Here is a 21,107-nt window from a genome sequence, read left to right as displayed (position 1 = left end):
ATCTGACTGGAAATCAGTTACATTATAAATAAAGATATATTGAACCTAATCTTCAAACACAATAATGCTTATCCTAAACGAGAAACTTGAGCACCAAAAGTGTCAACCCAGAGGTAGAGCTCTATAGGACTGTCAGAATGATTGTTTGGTTCTGCCTGAAAAACCAATTTTGCCAAAAATACAGAACTTGGAGTGCATACGTGGATAAATTCCACTTCGGTTCTTTTTACTTAAAAGTCGGCCCTCATTGTACTATGCATATACAGCTGACAACGAAACAAACAATCAATACCGATTGACAACAGCTGCATAAATGTGATGTTAAAATTCACCAAGCTTCCCAGTAGCATCTCCCCTTTACGTACAGACGAAAAACGAAACAATTTGGTTGAAAAGGCGGACCACTGTTCGAGGAGTAGACTTCGTTCATGTTTCCAACAAATGTAATCATTAATTTTCTATCATAGTTTTGGTTTAAAAGAACACTTTTTGGATCTGACTTCCAAGTACAAGTGAGACAAAAATATGCAAAGCGACATCATGCATGGGAAAGTAGTCATATAAAAGAATTCTGGACATCAAAACAAAACTAGAAAGGGCCGGCTTTCATTCTGAATTGCAGCTCAAGATCTGGCTGGAGCCATAAAAAAAACAAGACCTTCAGTGTATACGTGGATAAATTTCACTTCGGTTCTTGATACTAAGTCGGCCCTCATAGTCTTATGCAGATAAAGCTAACAAGCATACTGATTGAAAACAATACTGATTGAAAACAACTGAATCAATTTGATTCCAATTGGTTTTCAAAAATTCAAATTGAAGCTTACATTGAAAAGTGGTATACACGAATCAACTCACTTCTGGAATTAACAATATAAGTTTTTCTCTTATTTTGATGTTCATTAACGGATAAGTAAAGCCTCCAACAAAAATCAGAATAGCAAAATTTTCCATAATTTTTAATCAAATGAAAAAATGCTCAATTTTACAATTGTTTTTCTGGCATTGGGAAAAAATTGAGAAAAATCCTCGGACAGATTTTTTATTAGTGAACTTTAATCAGTAGACTGTTACCAATTTTTGCATTTTTACTTCAACAAAACAGTTACGATAGAAAAAATGTAAAATAGATTGGACTAATTTGATCTGAAATAAATTTTCAATTATTTTTTTCTGTTAAAGTGAGTAAAATTGAAAATTGTGTTTTCCTATTTAAAAAATGATCGAAGTTCAGCACAGTCTAAAACCCTACACTCAGAAGCTACTGCAAATGTTGATAGGGTTAGGCGTTAACCAAAAATTTTAAATCGAAAATTTGACGATATGGATTAAATATTCAATATTTCTACTGCATATTGCAAGTAGCTAAGCGCATAAAAAGCGCCCTTTACAAAAAAATCAAAACCTTGGAAAAACGAAGCCGGGAAACTGAAATATCCTTCTCGGCATCTCTTCAATTATACACTTTCGTATCTCTCCAGAACTTCGCTGAAAAACGAAAATTCACACTGGCATGAAATTCCCAGCACCCCAATAGATCTGGGCGTTTAAGCAATCACGTTTCTTATAATCAATTCCTGACCGAGCTCTGTCAATAGATGGTCAAGCTACTAATCTTCGCTCTTAATTGCACAGGTAGGCCAAATCGTAAATGAATAAACAATAATCTCTTGAAAGTAAACGATAATCTTTTGAAAGAAACTAAAACCGCTAGTCCCAGAATTGCTTCGCATATCTTAGATAACATGAAAACATGAAGCAAACAAAAAGACCATGTTTAATTCTGAATATTTTGAGGCAATTTCCACGTTCAAATAGAACATTTGTCAATTATGACACGGTTCTATATTATACATTATTGTTCCGACCCTCTTGAGGGGGGAGGAACTATATACTCAACTGGTTTTTTTTTTGTTCCGTGAATTTTCGCCGCTCGATATATTCATCGTAGAGAGTTGAGACTGGTATCATTAGAAAGCTCATCCAGCGTAGAATATGGAATTAAAAAGATTTTTTTAATTTTCGATTTCTACAGAGAGTTATCGAGGTTTAAAGTTCTGAGAAAAGAAGAGTGAATTCACGTTGTTTTTATTCACATTTTCCGGAATTTTTGCCTAAATTTTCGTCAATTTTGCTAAAATTTGTTATAATTTTTAAGAATAGTGTCGTTGATTTTATTTTTGAAGACGAACAAGCATTCTTGATTTAACACCTATCACTCCTGAGCTTTGATTTGATATGTTCTGTTTTTTATTATTAAAAAAAGTCTTTTTTTTAAAAAAAAAAGACCGACTGATTAAAACCCGATTTTTTTTGGATTGTAATAGTCCTAGAATGGCCAAAAACAAGCCCTAATAACACTTATTGTCCCTTAGGAAAAACTGATTTTTCGAATGTTGTAGATATAGTTAATATAGATATTGAAAATTTATGGTCGTTTCTTTTTTAAAAAATAATTGACCTTTCAATAAAGAATGGCTTAATTAACTTTTTCTCTACTTTTTTTCTTAATTTGTACAACTTCCAGCTTAATGTCAGCAAAAAAACGACCGCTTCTTCTTTCTACTTATTTAACATTTATTCTCAGTTGCAGTTTTAAGCCTGAAATTATTGTTTTCTGGCTTTGATACAAGATTTCAGATTTTTTTTGTTTTGATATTTGCCAGTTTTTCACGTTTTCTAATTTTGTCACATTATCACATTTTTGACGGTTCTCATGTCACCTCATTAGCATTCAGAATAAGGCACAATTGAACATATTAAAATTCTGAAAGATATACATCATCGTTTTAACGGCCTCGACGCCTCTTTCTTGAAGAAATCAATTGAATTTTTTAATTTTGTCTCTAACTGTCATTTATACTTTGTCATTTCGGTCGTGTGAAATTTCCTGTATAGTGATAGCTTTCATTGGCTTTTCATAGAAGAGTAGAAGAACCGATATTCTGATATTAGTAGATAGCTGATGGCTTTCATGACGATCAAAACAATCGTTTTCCAAAATTTAAAAAAAAAATTTTTTCAACTTCGCAATTTTGTTCTTTTTATGTTTCTTTTTGTTACCTAATCTCGTTAGTTAACTACAGGTCAAATATAACATTATGGGTGTCAAAGGAATAAGAGGGATTGGTGTCCCAAAATCTTTTAAAGAATTTGTTATGACCTTACTGGCTTCGACACCGGTTTTTCACAAAAAAAAGTAAACTAATGTGATTTTTGTCATATTTGACGTTCTTTTTGTAGATGCAAGAAATATTCTGGATAATTACAGGTCTCGAGGGCTTTTTTTTGAATAAACGACCCTATTTAAATAGCTCTTTTTGTTATTAATGCCTTTCATGACATTAAATGTAATTTTGTTTCGAAAAAAAAATTACATACTTTAGCACTTCGCTTTTTTGTCTGCTTGTTACCTAGTCTTACTAATGAATAGCCACGTACTAAATTATAGCTGTTTGAAGAAGGCGCAATCAAATGTATTTTGAGTGCAAAAAATTGCCTTGACGGTTTTGACAGCGTTTTCTGGCAAGTTTCAATTGAAATTTTGTTTGTTCTTTGTTGTTCTTTTTAGCCGCTTTAAAAAATGAATAAGGACAGGTCCTAATGCCCTTCTATAGAAGTAGTGGAAATCGTAAATTTGTGGTAATATTAATTGATTCCTAATGGTATTTATTACTTTGAAGTTAACTGTTTCAAAAAAATAAGTTAATTTTTTTACTTTACTGTTTTTGTTCTTTCTTGTATAATTGTTACCAAACCTTTTTATGGACTGGTCGCATATGTTTTCTGGGGATTTATAAGTTATTTTTGCTTAGTTTTGGGTTTATCTGACGGTATGTTGATTTTGTTATTAAATTTAGTTTTTAAGAGGGACATAAATTTTTTGATGTAATTAATGTTTGTTGTTGTTGTTTGATTTTGCTTTCCGTCTTGACTCGCTTTCTTAATATTGACATATTACAGCAATCTAATGCATCAACTTTTACTCCACTAAGTTATTTGCTTTGGAGGCTATCTTATCGTTGATACAGAATTTTTTGAAAAAGACTTGGGCTTTTTTGGGAATCGCAAAAAATAATTTTTGGGTTCTTCTATCTGTTCCTCATTTGGTAGACAATTATGCCAAATTTGTGGATGGGCGGGGTCGGAACCTTATGTGCCATCGCACATTACCGAGCCGCCTTGTCTAGTTCTATATTATACATTATCTATATCTTCGGTTCGAAAAAAGATACGAACTGCCCTACAGGCCATTATATCTTTGGAATTCGTTTCTTGCTATAAAACGCGATAAAAATACATACGATGTTGATTGCCAGAAATGCTGTCGTTTCGTCTTGATTGCAAAGGTTCCGAGGGAGACTTTAGAGGCCTCATTGATGGATCCAGCAGGCAACACTGACTCAATACTCGAGAGACCTTCTCCACTGCCGCACACACTTTTCACAAAGTCATTACTTACTGTTTGAAACATATTTTCAAAATCTGAAAGAGGCCATCACAAATACAGAATGTTTTTGGCACCCAAAACACAATAGTTTTAGGACAAAAATATACCAAACTAGTGCGCAAACAAACCGACTGACTTCGGACTGACTTCAGGCTCTAAGAGAACTTAATACCCTCCGAGCATTACCTGTTTATCCCAATTTTGAGGACAAAAATCAAACGGAGGTCAGAAGAAAAATCTGTCAAGTGACAAATCGCATTAAAAGACCACAGGACGAATATAATTGCTTCGAACTTCGTTTGAGAGCAATTAAAAAGATTCCCGAACAATAAAAATTTTAAAAAAAGGACAAGGAATGCTAAAAGGCGTCTAAAATGACAACAGATAAAATTGCATTTTAAACTCAAATATTTGCTTCGAATGAATAATAAGGCTTCGAAAGGTAGTTATTGGTTGATATAATTGAGAAAAAATACTATAATCCGAAAATTATATTTAAAACTTTAACATAGCCGGCAAATTGCCCGAAAATAGCAACCGTTGACCCGCTTGACGTACGTTGGGATTGATTCGGTTAGATTCTGAAATTACACTTAATTCTCTTTTCAAACTGAACGCTCTAAAGCATACTAATGCCAGCTAGCAATCGCTTTAATGAACTTTAATAACTTAATGCACTATGACTTAATGATCGGGCTTTATATGCTTATCCTGTTTCTTTATCTTTTGATTTTTCTCTTTTGACATTGACTATATTCATTATATTGCGTAATTCAATGCGCGAAAGAATTTAAAATCCATTCAAGTGAAATAGTGAGTGAAGTATGTCAGAAATCAAGCGCGAAAGAATTTAAAATCCATTCAAGTGAAATAGTGAGTGAAGTATGTCAGAAATCAAGCGTGAAAATTGTGAATTATATAAATTGAAAACCGTGATCAAAAAGTAAAGCGAATTAAAAACAAATTTTCATTGACTAAACAAAAGACTAGACCTAGAAGGGACTATGAGTGAATTGTGAAAAGCATTGCCAAAAAAAATCAGATTAAAGAAATGAAAAAAAAAACAGAAAATCGAAGTTAAAAAAAGACAATTTCTGTCCGCAATAATGCCCATACCAGCGCTTCGATGCAAAGTAACACGGAATCCACCCTACGGACACCCTACAGAACAGTAGTTCGTATGTAAGTCAACCTACCCACCTCCGTTGCTACAGCTGAGCTTTAGCCAACATATTTGCAAATTAAGATCAGTTGGATCGAGGAAGTCACGGCAAACGTAGCCGGTATTCCTACTTTGCACGGTGGAACATAAATTTCTTGCCATGGGTTGCTGTCTGTAATAAGTTCATCTTTACTTCAGGAAACGAACATATAACAGATCGTTAAAATCCGCAAAATTGAAATATATCGGGTCGATGTCAAGATGTCAGTGCAAAAACTAACGCGGTACCAAGTATGTTAAAAAAACAGAATTAAATGAAACCGGCGGCCGTTTGGTGTCCTTTTATTTATAAGGAAGTCTTGATGCAGATATTGTAACCAATTAAGAAAGTTAAGTAGACTACACTCAGCTATCTGATAGCAGCAACTCAATGGTTTGTAAAGACAGAAATGTGAATTTTGAACTTTTATTCAGCATAATAGATTCAAGTGAAAAAATAATAGCCCACGAAAAATTATTTAAATGAGGGCGCATAACATGAAAACTTATACGTTCACCCAAAATAAACCATCATTGTATGTACAAAATTATTTATAAAAGCAATAGGCTCATTCCAAATTGATTCTCCTGCAAAAGAATGAAGTACAAAAAAATAAGGCATTAAATTAAATCATCAGATCAAATTAATCAAATAAAACTTTTGACTAGGAACCATATGAGCCCAGATGGAAAGAATCAGAAATCTAAATGCCTGCTCATTGTGAATTTTAGTCTGAAATATTAAATAGGACAAACAGCAGTTAAAAGGATGCTACGTTTTGTTTCCCGAGCAATGACAAATGCCAAATTTATACAACGCACGAAACCAATGAAGGAATAATAATCTTAAAAAGCTATCGGCACCGATCGATCCTGATAAAAAGTGAGGTGAATGAAAGCACTCATTATCGAAGTAGTAAAATCATAGGATGAAGTTTTCATTGAATTCTCAAAAGAATTGCGATTTGATTGGCCGGACCCAAATTCTTTATTATTCATCCTGGCGTCAGCACACAATCTGAAACCGGAACAATTTCACATAACTTTGACTGGCAACTGTATTTTAAAAGCGCAGATGCTTGATAGACATGTATATCTTGGCTGTATATGACAAAGATTAAAAAAAAACAGATCTATTTTGTTCAATATAATTTACAAGATGGGGCCAAAAAATCACTGAGGGACAAAAAATCTCTTGAATTGATGCGGTTAGTAAACAAGTCAGTACCTTAGAACCCTCAACTTCTTTAACTAAAGTTCGCAACAACTAATCAACCACTAAAATTCTAACCGAACTTCCAAGAAGCAGCTTCTCAAGAGTGGTCGCCGGCTCCGCTGGAAGTTGCCTCCATCTCTTTTCCTAGAAAGAACACCACACTTACTAGAAAAATTAAATAAATTTTATGAATTAATCTCTAAGTTTAACGGAAAAAATGAAAAATTCACTTCTATCATCAACTTGTAACGAAAAGAAGGATGAGTTCAGTCTATATACATATAAATTTCAAAAATCCTGATGTAAATCTAAAACATCTTAACATTTGAAAACTTCACAAGGGGACAATTCAAGATTATCGTCTGGCAGCTATCGTCTTTGGATAACCGAAATACCCGGAAGGTTAACGGTTCAAACTAAATCTTGGAAATCTAAAAGTCAAGTAAAAAACTATAGCACAGCCGACTATTGTTGGATGAATTACTCTTGGAACAGTGACCAGCGGTTGGCTTTTCTGATAGTGTAAGCCTAAGGAGGTCTAGTGGAATGCATGAGGAGGGGGTCAACGCCCCAAAATTTGACTTTACACTAAATTTATGACTAATCAAAAGACCCGGGTAACAGCACAATTAAAGACTAGTAAATCTCTAACAATAATACACGATATCCTAATACCCCATGGATTTAGCTGTTTATCGCGCTTCTGTTGGTGAAAAGTCAAATCAACCAGACGAAAAACGATAGAGCACAAAAAACCAATACGTCCCCAACATAACTGCTACAAACTTTGAGAGTAACCAATAAATCAAAACAATGGAGGAACAAATTGGGGGAAAACCGCATATATCTAGGCCTTGGCCGTCGTTAGAGAAGCAGCCACAGTTACTTGTTAAAAAAACCTGTCCCCCTACCCGAGAAACAAATCAACATAAATATACCGAGAATAAATATACCAAAACATAGCCAGCAAACTGCCGGAAGCGCTGCAATATAGAATTGCGTGCCGTAAAATACAGATAAAGCAGATACGAAATAAGTTAGAAAAAAGTTATTGCCGCCGACTAAAAAATATACAAATTTTCTTTAAAGGGATGTATCATTGAGAAAATTTTGGGTATAAAAATTTCTGATAAAAGAGAGCTTCGCCCCAATCCCCGGCGTAAAAATTGGAGGCATTAAACATTGATCTACCAGGCCCTCGTCACCGATTATCATACAACCAACTTTGATTTAGCAACAGACATTTCTGAAAGCAAGCAAATAAGGTCAAGCAAAAAGCAAGAAATTAAGCTTGAAGTCACTGAAAATTTAAGCGAAAGAAGGTTACAGCTTTGCAGCTATTAAAACACAACCGACTAACGTCGGGCGAATTGCTCTCAAACAACCGGCGAGCGTGGGAGGGTTTTTTTGGTTGCACGGGTCCTTACCGCGTGAACGATGCGCAGTGGTGGGGATGAAGGGTATTGAAGCGAGTGGTCGCTGATGTGTGTGTGTATGTGTGCGTGTGTGTGTGTGGGGCAACCTCTAAGAACCGCCCTTCACGCCATAAGTATAAGTCTCCAAAGCAGTTTCTGTGAATCGCACACTTGAATCTAGCGAGCTGAAAGGCTCTAGAGCACTCAATGCCCGCTGGGCGCTACCTGTTAATCTCGTTTTTGATGACGAAAAGTCAAATGGGTCAGACGGAAAACCGGTCAAGCGAAAAATTGCATAAAAAAGACATGACTAATATAATTGCAAAAAACTTCGTTTGAGAGCAATTAAAACATAACGTAGCCATCAAGGTGCCAGAAAACAGCCATCGTCGACTCCCCTGACGTCGTATTGAAACAGAAAAAGAAAAGGGAGAGATCGACCTTATCTTAAAAAGTCAATGTTATTACGCTTAATACTCATAACAATGAGCATTCGCTATATTTAAATGCAATACCCAAATGGATTGACTTAATAATCGAGCTCTATCGTTTTCACCAGTTTCTTTTGAATTTTCTCGTTTGCCTTTGACCGCATTCACGTTTTGTTTCAATTTGTTTAATGAATTTTCAAATTCGTGGAGTTGAAACACTGAGTGAGGTTATGTCACAAGTCAAACAAGAAAATTACGACGTGTAAATAAAAAAACCTGAATAAGAACTGACACGAATTTAAAAGAACGAGTGAAAAGGCTGCATTTCCTGGGACTATTTTCAACAATAGAAAAATAACAGCCCGATGGCAGGCTGATTGAACAATAAATGCTGCGAAAAAACCGTACTCAATTAATTACTCTCTTTATTCGCCCTCCCTTTCAACATGCGTCTGGAAGGTTTTCCCATCGCATTTGTAAAATAAACTTTAGTTTGTATTTGCAAAACAAAAATCCAAATAAACTTAAATTACAGCAAATAATGTTTTCATAATCAACTAACCGGTAGACTCTTGTTCAATAGGGTCGTCACCTCCCTCATTGATCTTCTTTTTCAATTTTGCCAGTCCAAATGCTTTGCTTGAAGGCTTCTCTTGGAAGGGGAAGTAGAAAGTGTCAGTGGCGGCATCCACATGCACCTCCTGTAGAGTACAGGCAATGATCTGTCCAGGCACCAGTTTCATACTGTTCACTCTGTCATTCTTCACTGAATTGTCCTCACTCTCTAAAACACAAGAGCCTCAAATCTGATGACGTAAATCAAGCGTTTGACGTCACTATAGACATTGGAATCACATTCTATGATTAAGACAATGAAAATGACAGGTCGCAGGAACTACGTCTCATGAATAAGTTTCGTGACTTCATGTGCGGATATATCAGGTCACATAAGTACAATAATAATATTCGAGAGGGGGCTGACTATCTTGAAAACTATCGGAACAAAAAAGTTAAGGTCATAACACAATCGAACATGCGTGCTTCTCAAATTCGCAAATAGCTTCTCCACACCAAAAGCATGTCAGAACAGGCCATATACTACACGTTCGGTGAGATAAATACTCACGATCACCGATTTTAACATGCAATAACATGCATTAATGCAAAACTTTAGTTTCATTGAAAACTATGTCTTTGAAATCGATCTGAATTTTAACATTATTTTTGTCGAGCAGACGCATATAAATCGTCAGTTACCCCTACACCAGTCAAATTAGCTCCAACTGAGAACGAGAAATCTGGTTAATGAACGGATGAACCAAAATGAGGAAAGATAAGGAGCAACAAATGAAACAATTGAGAAAAGACTACTGCTTTTTAATTTTAATGACAGAAATGTGTTATAAATTTGGAGAACATTATTTGGTTAGAGGAAAACCAAGATTATTTGTTATTAATTGTTATTTGCTATTAATTTGAAATGTGTTACACAGAAAAAAATATTCAGAAACGGACAGTGAGTCGAAATCTTTTCTAACATTCTGGATAATTAACAGCCATCGAGTCTTATTAGTTCTGAATTGTCAATTATAATACCTGCAATCAAGAGCAGTAAACTACATTTACAAACACCAAAATTATCAAAATGATATATAAGATATTGATAAATGACAACTCCGATATCTCATCTGACCACTAATCAAATTGGTGGTCCCCAAGGTCCAGATTGTTGTTTAGCAATAGCAACATTGTTGTTTAAATTAACTTGAGAACAAATTCGTCCATAACGCCAGTTAAAGTGAGGAGCAGAAAGAGAAATCATCTAAACTAAGGCTACACAACTTTCAAACTTTAATAAATATTTGAAAAGATATCAAACAACTGAAAATCGTTTTGGCAACATTACAAGAGACGCCAAACACAACAAGAACAAGCACTTTCCAACGCAACGTTAACACCTCAAGAAAAATTACATGCAATTGAAGTTCAATACGAGAAACTTACCAGCCGCAACCTAAAAATAGATCTCTTGATATGTAATGCTTTGTAAACATATTGATCAGATGTAAGTTAGCACCAACTAGTTTTACGAAGTAGAAATTCAAGTTTTGAGGCGTTATTACTTCAATTCGCTAAAACTGTTTTCACATCACTAATTCCTTACACTAGTTCTCTCGCATACCTATGAAATTCAGATAAAACGCAACGTTCATTTGCCAGAAATCCCATTGTAAAGTTGATTAACTCCATTCAAGTATCACAGTAAAAAGTAAGTTGTTCAAGATGTGATACACTCGTTCACAAAATAAGCTGAGAAAATACAAATTTACATAAATTGCCTGTTTTATCAGCTAATTTTATTTGGTCATAACTTTGGTCGTTTCGTATCAAAAGAGGCAAAATCGTCAGAAGAATCAAAGATAAACTGGTAAACTTGCTTACAGAGAAAATTCAGATGAAATATGTTCAACTGGCTCATCAAGTTGTTGAGTTCAAAATAGAAAATCTTGATTAAAATCTTCGAGGCAGGAGCAAGTTGAACAACTTTCACGAGGAACTTAACTAACTGCTACTTACGGAAAAGTGGAAATTTCCATATGGATTTTTGTATGTAAGCAACCACGAAACTTAGATCTTTTAAACTTCTGAGTAGGATGCGTCGATTGATATGAAAATTGAAAGAAACAGCTAAAAATCTTTGGACTAAAAATGACTATAAAAACAGTAAAGACTATAAAAACAGTTTAATTTTTTCAGCGATTTTATGTTTTCAGGTTTGTTCAATAATTGCCAACTTTACACTGTTAAACATTAGAAAAAATGTGAAAATATTGTGATCTTGTGCAACTTTATTTTTTACAGTAAAACTCGGATGGACTTCATCAATGCGTTTTATTTGAATTTCATTTACAGGTAAGAACACTAGTGTAGCTTAACAATGGTGTAAAAATTCATTTGGAAATGTGATTTCAAGTTGGAATAAGATTGCTTCAAAAATGAATCTTGACTTTGAAAACTAGGGGGCCCTAACTTACTTGTGATGTTCATTATACAAAACAAAAGTCTAATTAATGCCAGTCACAGCTAGATCAATTTACAACACGTCGGTGAAAACATTCTTTGCTGGGCTTCGAAATGAAAAATTAACGCCCTTGACAAAAATGAGCTTCAAGTATAGTTTATAATGCAGAATAAAGTAGAAACCTTAATTTCAAACTAGTACAAAGCTTACTCGAGGATAGAGCGCAGAACAGTACTAAGATCTTGCTAAAAAACCGCCGCGCCAGAATTTAGGCAAATCTGAGGCATCCGTCGGGTTCACGTTCCTCTAAATGTGACATCCTACTCTTCGCTTAGAAAACGCCATCGATCCAATCTTTAAGTTGAGATTAATATTAGACCCAGTGTGTAAAAACCAACTTTTCAAATCAATCACTGCCGACTAACTTTCACAGGAAAACCATCAGCAGCTATCACATCTCAGACACAAGGGATTATGCGGTTAAAGATACATTATGATATTCTTCTTTTAATGAGCAATGTATATTACACTAGTTGAAATAAGTGAACGCACAAAATTCTATTTTGCATGCTAAACTTTCTTTTAGAAGCCTATTCTAGTCAACATAACCCTGGCCGTTTCTTTTGATTTTTATATCAAACGACGCACAATCATCAGAAGTTTAATACATCTGTTTTTGGACAAACTGCCAAGTTTACTTACACAGATCGAAGTTGGCCAGGTTTCCATTAGCACCTCTATTTCGAGTGCCACGTGAAACCTGTTCAACTTGCTCATGCCTCCAGAATTTTAAGCAAAATTTTGCATAGTGAATTCAATAAATTTATGAGAAGGTTGAACCGATTTCTTGTGGGACTCAAAATACAGCTACTTTTGAAAAACTGGACAACTTCTATCTGCATTTCCTCTGTAGGTAAACTTGTCAGTTTATCCTAAGCTAGATATAATAAACTGATGATTATGCGTCGATTGATGTAGAAATAGAAAAAACGGCCAAAGTTATGCTGACTAATATTGGCTTATAAAACAAGCAATTTATCATGTAAAACTGCATTTTGTGCGTTAACTTTTGTCAGCGAGTGTAATTTATATTACTCATTAAAAGAAGCATAGCAAAGGATAATGTTGTCAAAAGTAATGAAAAATTGAAGGACAGACCCGAAACAAAATTGAATTAACACAGCAGGAAGATTGCTGAAATAGCTGCAAAACAAAACCCGTGTGTCAATAAGCGCTTTTAATTTGGACCTCAATGTCTATTATAAGCACCCCTGATTATATACAGTAACCTCTAAAAACTGTTTAAAAACCGAATGAAAAGATTTTAAAAATTCTCCTTTGTTTTGCAGCCTGAACTTTAATTGAAAAATGAAAGTCAGACGACGAAACCAAAAACCACAAGTAAGCAATATTGGAGTTTCTGGAAGCTTTGACAGTATAAGTGGTGTTTTCCAATGTTTTCCAGTTATTATTTCCTTGTTTGTTGTGACTGTTTAATTTGATTTGATCCGGTAAAGCCCAATTTAGGAAAATACTGGAAATGAAACTTAAATTTGCTCAAATCTCAAACTATTTAGAACTTTTTGTGCTATTTGAAAGAGAGGATTGAGCAGATTAGCAATGATGTCATTTGCTTAATTTTTCATTATCGTTTAGATCAAATCTACCTCTGGCAAAATAAAATATAACCGACTAAACGTCGGAAGAATTGCTCTCGAACGACTAGTGGGAGCTCTAATCAATTACAGCCTGCTTCAGTCGGGGGGGGGGAGAGGGAGGGAGGGAGGGAGGGAGGGAGGGAGGGAGGGAGGGGGAGCCTAAATGTTCAATAGTGGGCTTCAAATAACCACATTAAGAGGTTAACATATACCACTATTAAGATATAAAGTAAAAAATGGCACCAGTTTCGACGCACTTTTCATTTGACTTTTAGCATTAAATTGCCGCCAGTTGAATTCAGCTGCTTGAAATTGTGATTGAGAGAGAATTTTAGATCACGCGAAACGCAAAAAGTCAAGGGCGTAAAAGTCACTCGAAAAGTCAAAACTGTCAAGCAAAAATTTTGCATAAAAACAGACCCACACGTTTACAATAATTGCTTTGAACTTCGTTCAAGAGCAATTAAAAAGCGATTATTGCCTCTCTGAGATCAGCCGTTTTTTCTTCCCGTAAATTATAAACCTCCAGGATTAATTTAGAGGTACAAATAAACTGCAATTGCTAATAACACCTCTTATTAGGCTAATAGAAAGAATTCTCTCAACCAGTGATACATTCTCAAAAAGGAAGCAAGAAACTTACCTTAGAGACCTCGACTTTGTTGGAGACCTTAAATTCTTTGCTGAGTTTTATAGTGGAGGTGTTGACCACAGTGAAGACACTTGTCACTATGCATAACTTCTTCCCCCCACCTACACTGCTTCTTAGCTCCCTCACAACTGCAGCCGGAACTTTACTGCAGAAAAACAACAAAACGCTCTCGTGGACCGGTAAAAAAAATTAACTAACTATTAAGAGCATGAATGAAATCAGGCATTTAATGACTAGGTTTGACAACCCAAAAGAAATTACGGATCTTTAGCACATAAACAAAACAATTCCGTTTATGAGCTCGTTCAAGTAGCTGACGGCAGATATAAAAACTTGACAAGTTCCAGCAGTCGAACAAAAATTATCGCGACATCATCGTATCCCTACTATAGACTGAATGACAAAAACCCCTGAAAAGCAAAAGACATCCAGCATTAAAATTTAATTTCAAAAACTTCAAAAATTTCAAGTCTCTCATTCTGCTTCAAAAGCTTTTTATAATAGTTCTATATAAAAAATTTTGCAAAAAAATTCCCATCAATCAAAGTTTCCAAACACAATAAATGAAAGTATTTCTAATATACAGCATAATAAAAAGCTTTATAATGAAAAATCCGATTAAAAAGAATACTCAAAACATTTTAGGAAAGAACAATGAAAACAGACTTCCGGAAACAACTCGGGGGGGGGGGGGGTAGGTGTACAGAATTAAGCAGTTAGGTAGATGTAGTGGTCGGCTGGGGGGACAGTCGTCGGGGGGATCTAGGGAGTATTTGGGGGTTATGTAGAGAGTATTTGGGGGGGGGGGGTTTGAGGTTGGTATAGGTTGAGGGGAGGTGGTCAGAGGGGTTTGAAAATAGGTAGAGGGGTTTTACATGGGATCAAAAATTCTCATTATGACCTTGAATACTACCAGCGGTTCATAATCAATATTAATCGCAAACTAAACTACTGTTAAAGTCCAACGTTCGAAAACAGAAGTCAACGTTCTAAAACAGAAGTCAACGTTCTAAAACAGAAGTCAATGTTCTAAAACAAAAGTCATGAATTGCGCTAAAAACACGTAGAATCTCAATACTCCTCTTCGAGTACTAAAAAGACCACAGGACTAATATAATGTTACAAACTTGTTTTAGAGCAAATACATAATCATTTTTTTAAAAAAAACTTTAGCCTATATATAGCGCAAGGAAACCAGCATAATTTAAGTAAGAAAATGCTGATTCTAAAAGAACTTGCTAAGCAAAATTTTTTACCTCAACATTTTCCCACTTAAATAGGGAGCAACAAAAAAGGATAAAACGGTTGTTCTCCACGAAGAGGTCAGTTAACGACGTTTAAATGGGAAATGACAATTGTCGACTCCGAAATGTAACAACTGCAAATGCCCAATTTGGTTCTCAAGTAAACCAAAGAACTTAAACAATCAACTGTAAAACCACCGCCAAGTCGATAATTTCTGCTATCGATGCCATAAAAAATACGAGAACATCCGACATCCATTGAAAAACTAAAATTTACAAGCGAATATGCTTCATTGAGCTTTTGAGGCAATCTAACAACGCACAAAAACACCTTTACAGGGGAGGCGATCAACAACCAGCATCTCCGAAAGCGCGACAGCACGTAACTCTTCCTTATCAAAACTGCTCAGAGGCAAAGAGTGTGAGAAAACAAAAAATTAATATGGGTACTACTACATACTCACTAGTCTATGATGGCGTCTCGATTGAGATCGATTCTGTTAATCTGGCCCAAGTCAGCACACATCTTGTACTCGTAGTCCATTCCCACATTCACGCCAATCTAAAGAAACAACATTAAAAGAAAACAATGAACATCGTGTGAACATACGTCGCGATCTCAACTGGAGGATATCATCATGACTAGCAGTCTTTTGACCCGGGTTCGGTTCTCACCCATCTACTTTGAGCTTTTTTCGGTCATTGACCTCTCTCTCGATCTGTTCGCTTAACCATGCTGCTCAATGCGGCTCTTAAACCTTCGCTTCGAGAGGCCCCTTAAACATGCAAAAATTTCGTCCCATTCTAGAGCTCACGCGTTTAATATATAGGAGGATTATCGGATAACCCATTCAGAGATAGCTCAGTAAGGAAAAGTAATTTAGAAAAATAAAACTGGCAAAACGGAAGCATGACAAAAATTTAACCGAAGCATGACACGTACTCCGAAATATAAAGTAGACCTGACTTATAAGAAAACCGATCCAGAGTTAGAAAACAGGGGAAAATCCTAACGCCTTTCACCTAACTGCTGCGCTGTCACAACTTGACTACAGCTTTGTAGTGTTTCTAAAAACTGTCCTCGAAAACCTTTCAATTAAACTGATATTCTCACCCGGGCTTGGCACCCAGAGCATTTTAGTACTGAGCCAGTGTAAATCCAGAAACTATATAGATATTTTCACACTTGTACATATTCTGTTCATGTCAAAATATACACTGATCAGTCTTTTTTCAGAGTAAAATTGTACTTCTGATTTTAATCTGTCCAAACTTATAGCTAATGATTATAAATATAAAAATTGACATTTTGAAAAGAGAATGACCAGATAAGCGAGCGTATGATTTTTGGTTTATGTATGAGAACATCAAGTCAAAAATGTGATTGTTTTTTCAAAATTTTTTACAAGCGGTATGACATTGAATCCAGTTGAGTCCAATTTTGGTCATAATGAAATAGCCCAAGTTTTCAGAAGTTCTTCAATTAATCCTCGGCGTGAGATGTTTGGTATTTTTTGATCACCTCAATAATGCTTTCTGATCTATTTTACGGCTAGATGTTTTTATTTTTCAACATTGACTTCAAAGGACTGCACTGGGTACAGACTTCTTGCCTTTTATAATACAAACTGGATTACAATCAACGGAATCGAAAGGTGGCACAGCTCTGAATTTATAAATATACACCTTTGAATTGTTACATCGACTACGGCAGCGAAAATCGATATTCATAGGCTCATGTACTGGTCGATATTCATAGGCTCAAAATCGATATTCATAGGCTCATGTACTGGTCTATGAATATCGATTTTGAGCTGAATTTTTATAAATTCAGAGCTGTGCCACCTTTCGATTCCGTTGATTGTAATCCAGTTTGAATCATAAAAGAAAGTCAATGTTGAAAAATAAAAACATCTAGTCGTAAAATAGATCAAAGCATTATTGAGCTGATCAAAAAATACCAAACATCTCACGCCGACGATTTACTTAAAGACTTCTAACAACAAGGGCTATTTCATTATGACCAAAATTGGATTCAACTGGATTCAATGTCATACCGATTGTAAAAAATTTTTTAAAAAATCAGATTGTTGTTTGTACTAATTTTGCAATAGTCTCCCAACTAGTATTTGGAATATAGTTGATTGAATATAAAACAGCATTTCATTTTAAAAAAATTGATTGGAAATAGTTATTGCATAAACAAATTAAGCATTGATTTGGTTTGGAGCTGCTTCCTGCATTTTCAAAATCAAACAACTGCTTTTTGACATATCAAGTTATTAATGATCTGGTAGGCCAAGAGACACAATTAACAACAAGCGATGAAAAGCAGCAGCCAAATTTGTTAAATTTGCAGTGATCCATGATTTTTGATACTTTTGACATCCGAGCTATTAACTGAAAGCGTTAAAAAACGTGAACATTATTAATAGTATTAGTGAACAGTTTTGCTCATACTGTTATAATGGAATGTACAAGAATCAAGTACGATTGTAAATTGAAGTAAAAATAGAAGCCTTTTCACAGAAATTATGAGCGAGCGGTCTTTATCGAGGACACTTTCTTTTAGTTACATACCTGTTTAAGAGCAGAGATGTCGAACTTGCTGCTAGTGGACATGTCGATTTCCTTGTTGAAGTCCTGTAGCAACATGTGCTCAGTAGATGCCCTACTCTTGTCCATGTCCACCACCATATTCAGCATTATATCGTGCCTGAAATCAGGGGTAAATTTCAGAACAAAAGTTTGATCAAAATTTGTGGCCAATAAACTTAAATAGACGACAAATCAGTTAATTAATAAGGCATGATTAACTATACGCACATCAAGCAGGGCACCAATAGAACAGGTCACTGAAAGAGTTCAACAGTTTTTGTTTCCAAAATTTCACTAACTTGTTTTCTTTAAGACAAAAACTGTTCTGTTTAAAGAAACTAGTAATCGCTCCAAAAGCATCATCAACATAAAAACCGAGTGATTTGATTGATTCTTTGGTATTTTAAACCCCAACTACTTACGCGCACTCTTTTGCTAAGGCATTTCCTTTTCTTTTCCGGACCAGAAAAAACCACCGAAATGATATTTCTGAAAAAAATTCCAAATTTATTTAGATTTTTAAATATGAGCGACGTCAACTTGTAAATCCAAATACTTACACCCACTCTCTTGCTAAGGTATTTCTCTTTTTTTTCAGGACAAAACCAACCGAAATAATATTTCTGAAATGCAAATCATCCAGTTTCTTGATATTTTGATAACCAGGCTACCGTTGCAATTATGAATGCGTTTGTGGCCAATATCGGTGATTCTGTGATTAATTACAAAACATAAACCGACAAATGTCGAAAGAATTGCTCTTGAACGACAGGCGAGGCAATTTAATTCATCAGGGGCTCTAGCCTAGATCAATTTTTCTTTATGGGTGCAAAAAATTTTGACCCCACCGGGATTCGCACCACTGACCTCTCGATTCATGTCCACCCTCACTAACCATTACGCTACAAGTCAGTTAATTCTGCTACGCCGCAACCGAGTTTATATTAGCAACTTCGGAGCACTAGAGATCACTCAAAAATGATGAACGAAAGCGTGAAAAAGTCACTTGAGAAGTCAAAGAATGTTCTAGAAGAAAAGCGCAAAATTGTCAAGCGAAAGATTTGCATAAAAAAAGACACACACGTTTACAATAATTGCTATGAACTGCGTTCAAGAGCAATTAAAAACTGTTTTGGTATTGATCTAAACCTAAAAATATTTTTGGCGGTTCGTTCTCAGACATGGTTGATAGTGTGATTGGATTTAATCTGGATTCATTTTTTAATAAAACAAGAATGAGAATCCTTTTCCCCTATACCGATCATAACTTACTTTTATCAGAGTAAACCATCGAGTAATCACCTGAAGCTAATATTCACTTTTTTAATATTCTTTTCCAAATCTTATCCTTGTTATATCACTGTTTGGAAATTTTGTACTAGATCAAATGTTTTCCTACTTAAACTTCTGCCAGAAGTGTTTGCCAGTGTGTCCGATGGCGAAAGTGCCCACCTCAACTTTGGATGCTACGTCCACAGAGACAGAAGCCAGAACAGTCTCTCCATATCCCACTTTAGCCTGCGAACTCACCCCTCCGCAGACAGAATTGACAAAGTCTGCACACACAGTTTGGAACATGTCCTTTTTAACTCACTCGATGCCTTTTCTTTCTATATTGTCCCACAAAGTCCCCCAGCTACGCTTTCTCAAGTCTCAATAATTTGTGCTCAAAGACTAAATAAATATTGGCGTGCTCCGGTTGCGGAATGAAAAAAATCATTCAGCAGCTTCTAACTATTAATTTGTCGAAATATTTAATATCTCGGTAAATTTCTATGAATCGTTACTTGATACTGGAGATTCAGTGGTCAATAACACTTGCCATAATCAGTCACTGATGAAATTGGAATCTCCAAATAACTGCTACAGTGAGCATTAATATCATCTGAAATAATGATCTGAAGTTTACACTTGTAAAACAGAGTACGCATTTAAGATTTAAGGACAGCACACATAGTTCTTCGTTAAAGCTATCTTGAAGTAAATATGGCGCGTCAACATATGTTGAGCAACAACGCAATTGTAAATCATACAGTTATGTTCGCTTCAATCCCGATTTTCGAACGCTAGGAAATAGGGAAAGATGCATATCAAAATCATACATCATTGCGTAAGTTACGTCAATTAACCTATCTGATTCGAATTTCGCGAAACAGTTCATAATAGATTTTTATGAATCTATCACAAGGTACAACCCATAAGCTTATTTAGCTTGTTGAAGTGAAGTCTCTTGACGACCATCTAATAGTTTCTATTTTAGGTTCAGATCCAGGGGCTTTAATTAGGGCTAAATGAGATGAACATTATGAACACTATTAGGAGCGGAAGCAAATCTAAAAGACAGGAACAAACTTCAAACTGTGCACAGTTCTTACCCTTCCTAGCTGTTGTCTCCATTATTGCACAATTGGAAAACAGTTGCCCTTAACAGCATAAATGCTCAGCAAGTCACTGAATGGCTGAAAACGCGACTTCCAAATTTGAAGAAGAGCTGCAGCACTTGATGGTAAGACTACAGAAATAATCATTTAGGTCAAACATTGAACTCAAGAGTGGCTTTCTCAACATTTTAAACACTTTGCTTCTCAATATACTATATTTGAACTGAAATTGACCCGGACAGATAAATGGGAGGCGAAAACAGACAAAAACAGGTTAGATAAGAAGTTTTCAAATACCTGTATCTGTGTATCAACCTGTCAAAAAATGCCTGAGATAGGAGTGAGAAAAAATTACAAATTTGGTAGCACTCCTTGTTCCCAATTTCCAAACATTATTTAAGAATAAAAATTAGGGTTTGTTTGCAACTTTATATTTGTCAGCAAATTTTGTTACCCTCATCATTATCGGAAACAAAAGGGTCAGAATCCACTAAATTTGTACTTTAGCAAAAATAGCAACTGAAAAAGAAGGACGGGAAAAATAATTCAGTTCAAACGAACAAAATATGACAAAGCAACTTTCCATTATGAAGCAAATCTTTATTTGCATCTTATTTTTGTAACAAGCGTTGACCAACTTAAACCAGTTAAGTCCGAATATTTTGTGTGTCGATGACGGTTTTTATTTTGCATCATCAATAGTTCCGGTCTTTGATTCTACTGTTGAACAGACCTTTAGAGCTTTTTAACCACTTATATGTCACTGAGATTAAATCCCTAACAATATTTTATATTGTCTGTTTTTATATACAGCTCATTGTAATCAAAAGCACAAGCAA

General features: G+C 35.2%; 2 protein-coding genes across 2 annotated transcripts in view; both read right to left on the bottom strand.

Moving 5' to 3' along the window:
- The window catches only part of LOC142334830 (uncharacterized), a 45,633-nt gene extending 25,848 nt beyond the window's left edge, over positions 1–19,785 (bottom strand). The window contains exons 1-7 of the mRNA XM_075383156.1: positions 19,287–19,785; positions 17,870–18,005; positions 15,754–15,851; positions 14,037–14,190; positions 10,718–10,727; positions 9,276–9,497; positions 4,305–4,485 (exon numbers count right to left, since the gene is read on the bottom strand). Of these exons, the coding sequence (XP_075239271.1) occupies positions 4,305–4,485; positions 9,276–9,497; positions 10,718–10,727; positions 14,037–14,190; positions 15,754–15,851; positions 17,870–18,005; positions 19,287–19,465 (980 nt within the window). The 5' untranslated portion in view covers positions 19,466–19,785. The remainder of the gene's footprint in view (positions 1–4,304; positions 4,486–9,275; positions 9,498–10,717; positions 10,728–14,036; positions 14,191–15,753; positions 15,852–17,869; positions 18,006–19,286) is intronic.
- Positions 1–21,107, bottom strand: part of LOC142357020 (uncharacterized) — a 210,491-nt gene that overhangs the window by 158,613 nt on the left and 30,771 nt on the right. The gene's annotated exons all lie outside the window — the stretch shown is intronic.

Source organism: Convolutriloba macropyga, chromosome 2 (assembly GCF_964194025.1).
Source record: "Convolutriloba macropyga chromosome 2, txConMacr16.3, whole genome shotgun sequence".
NCBI classification, from domain to species: Eukaryota; Metazoa; Xenacoelomorpha; order Acoela; family Convolutidae; genus Convolutriloba; species Convolutriloba macropyga.
The sequence above is the reverse complement of the archived record's forward strand: the minus strand, read 5'-3'. Positions and strand labels throughout refer to the sequence as shown.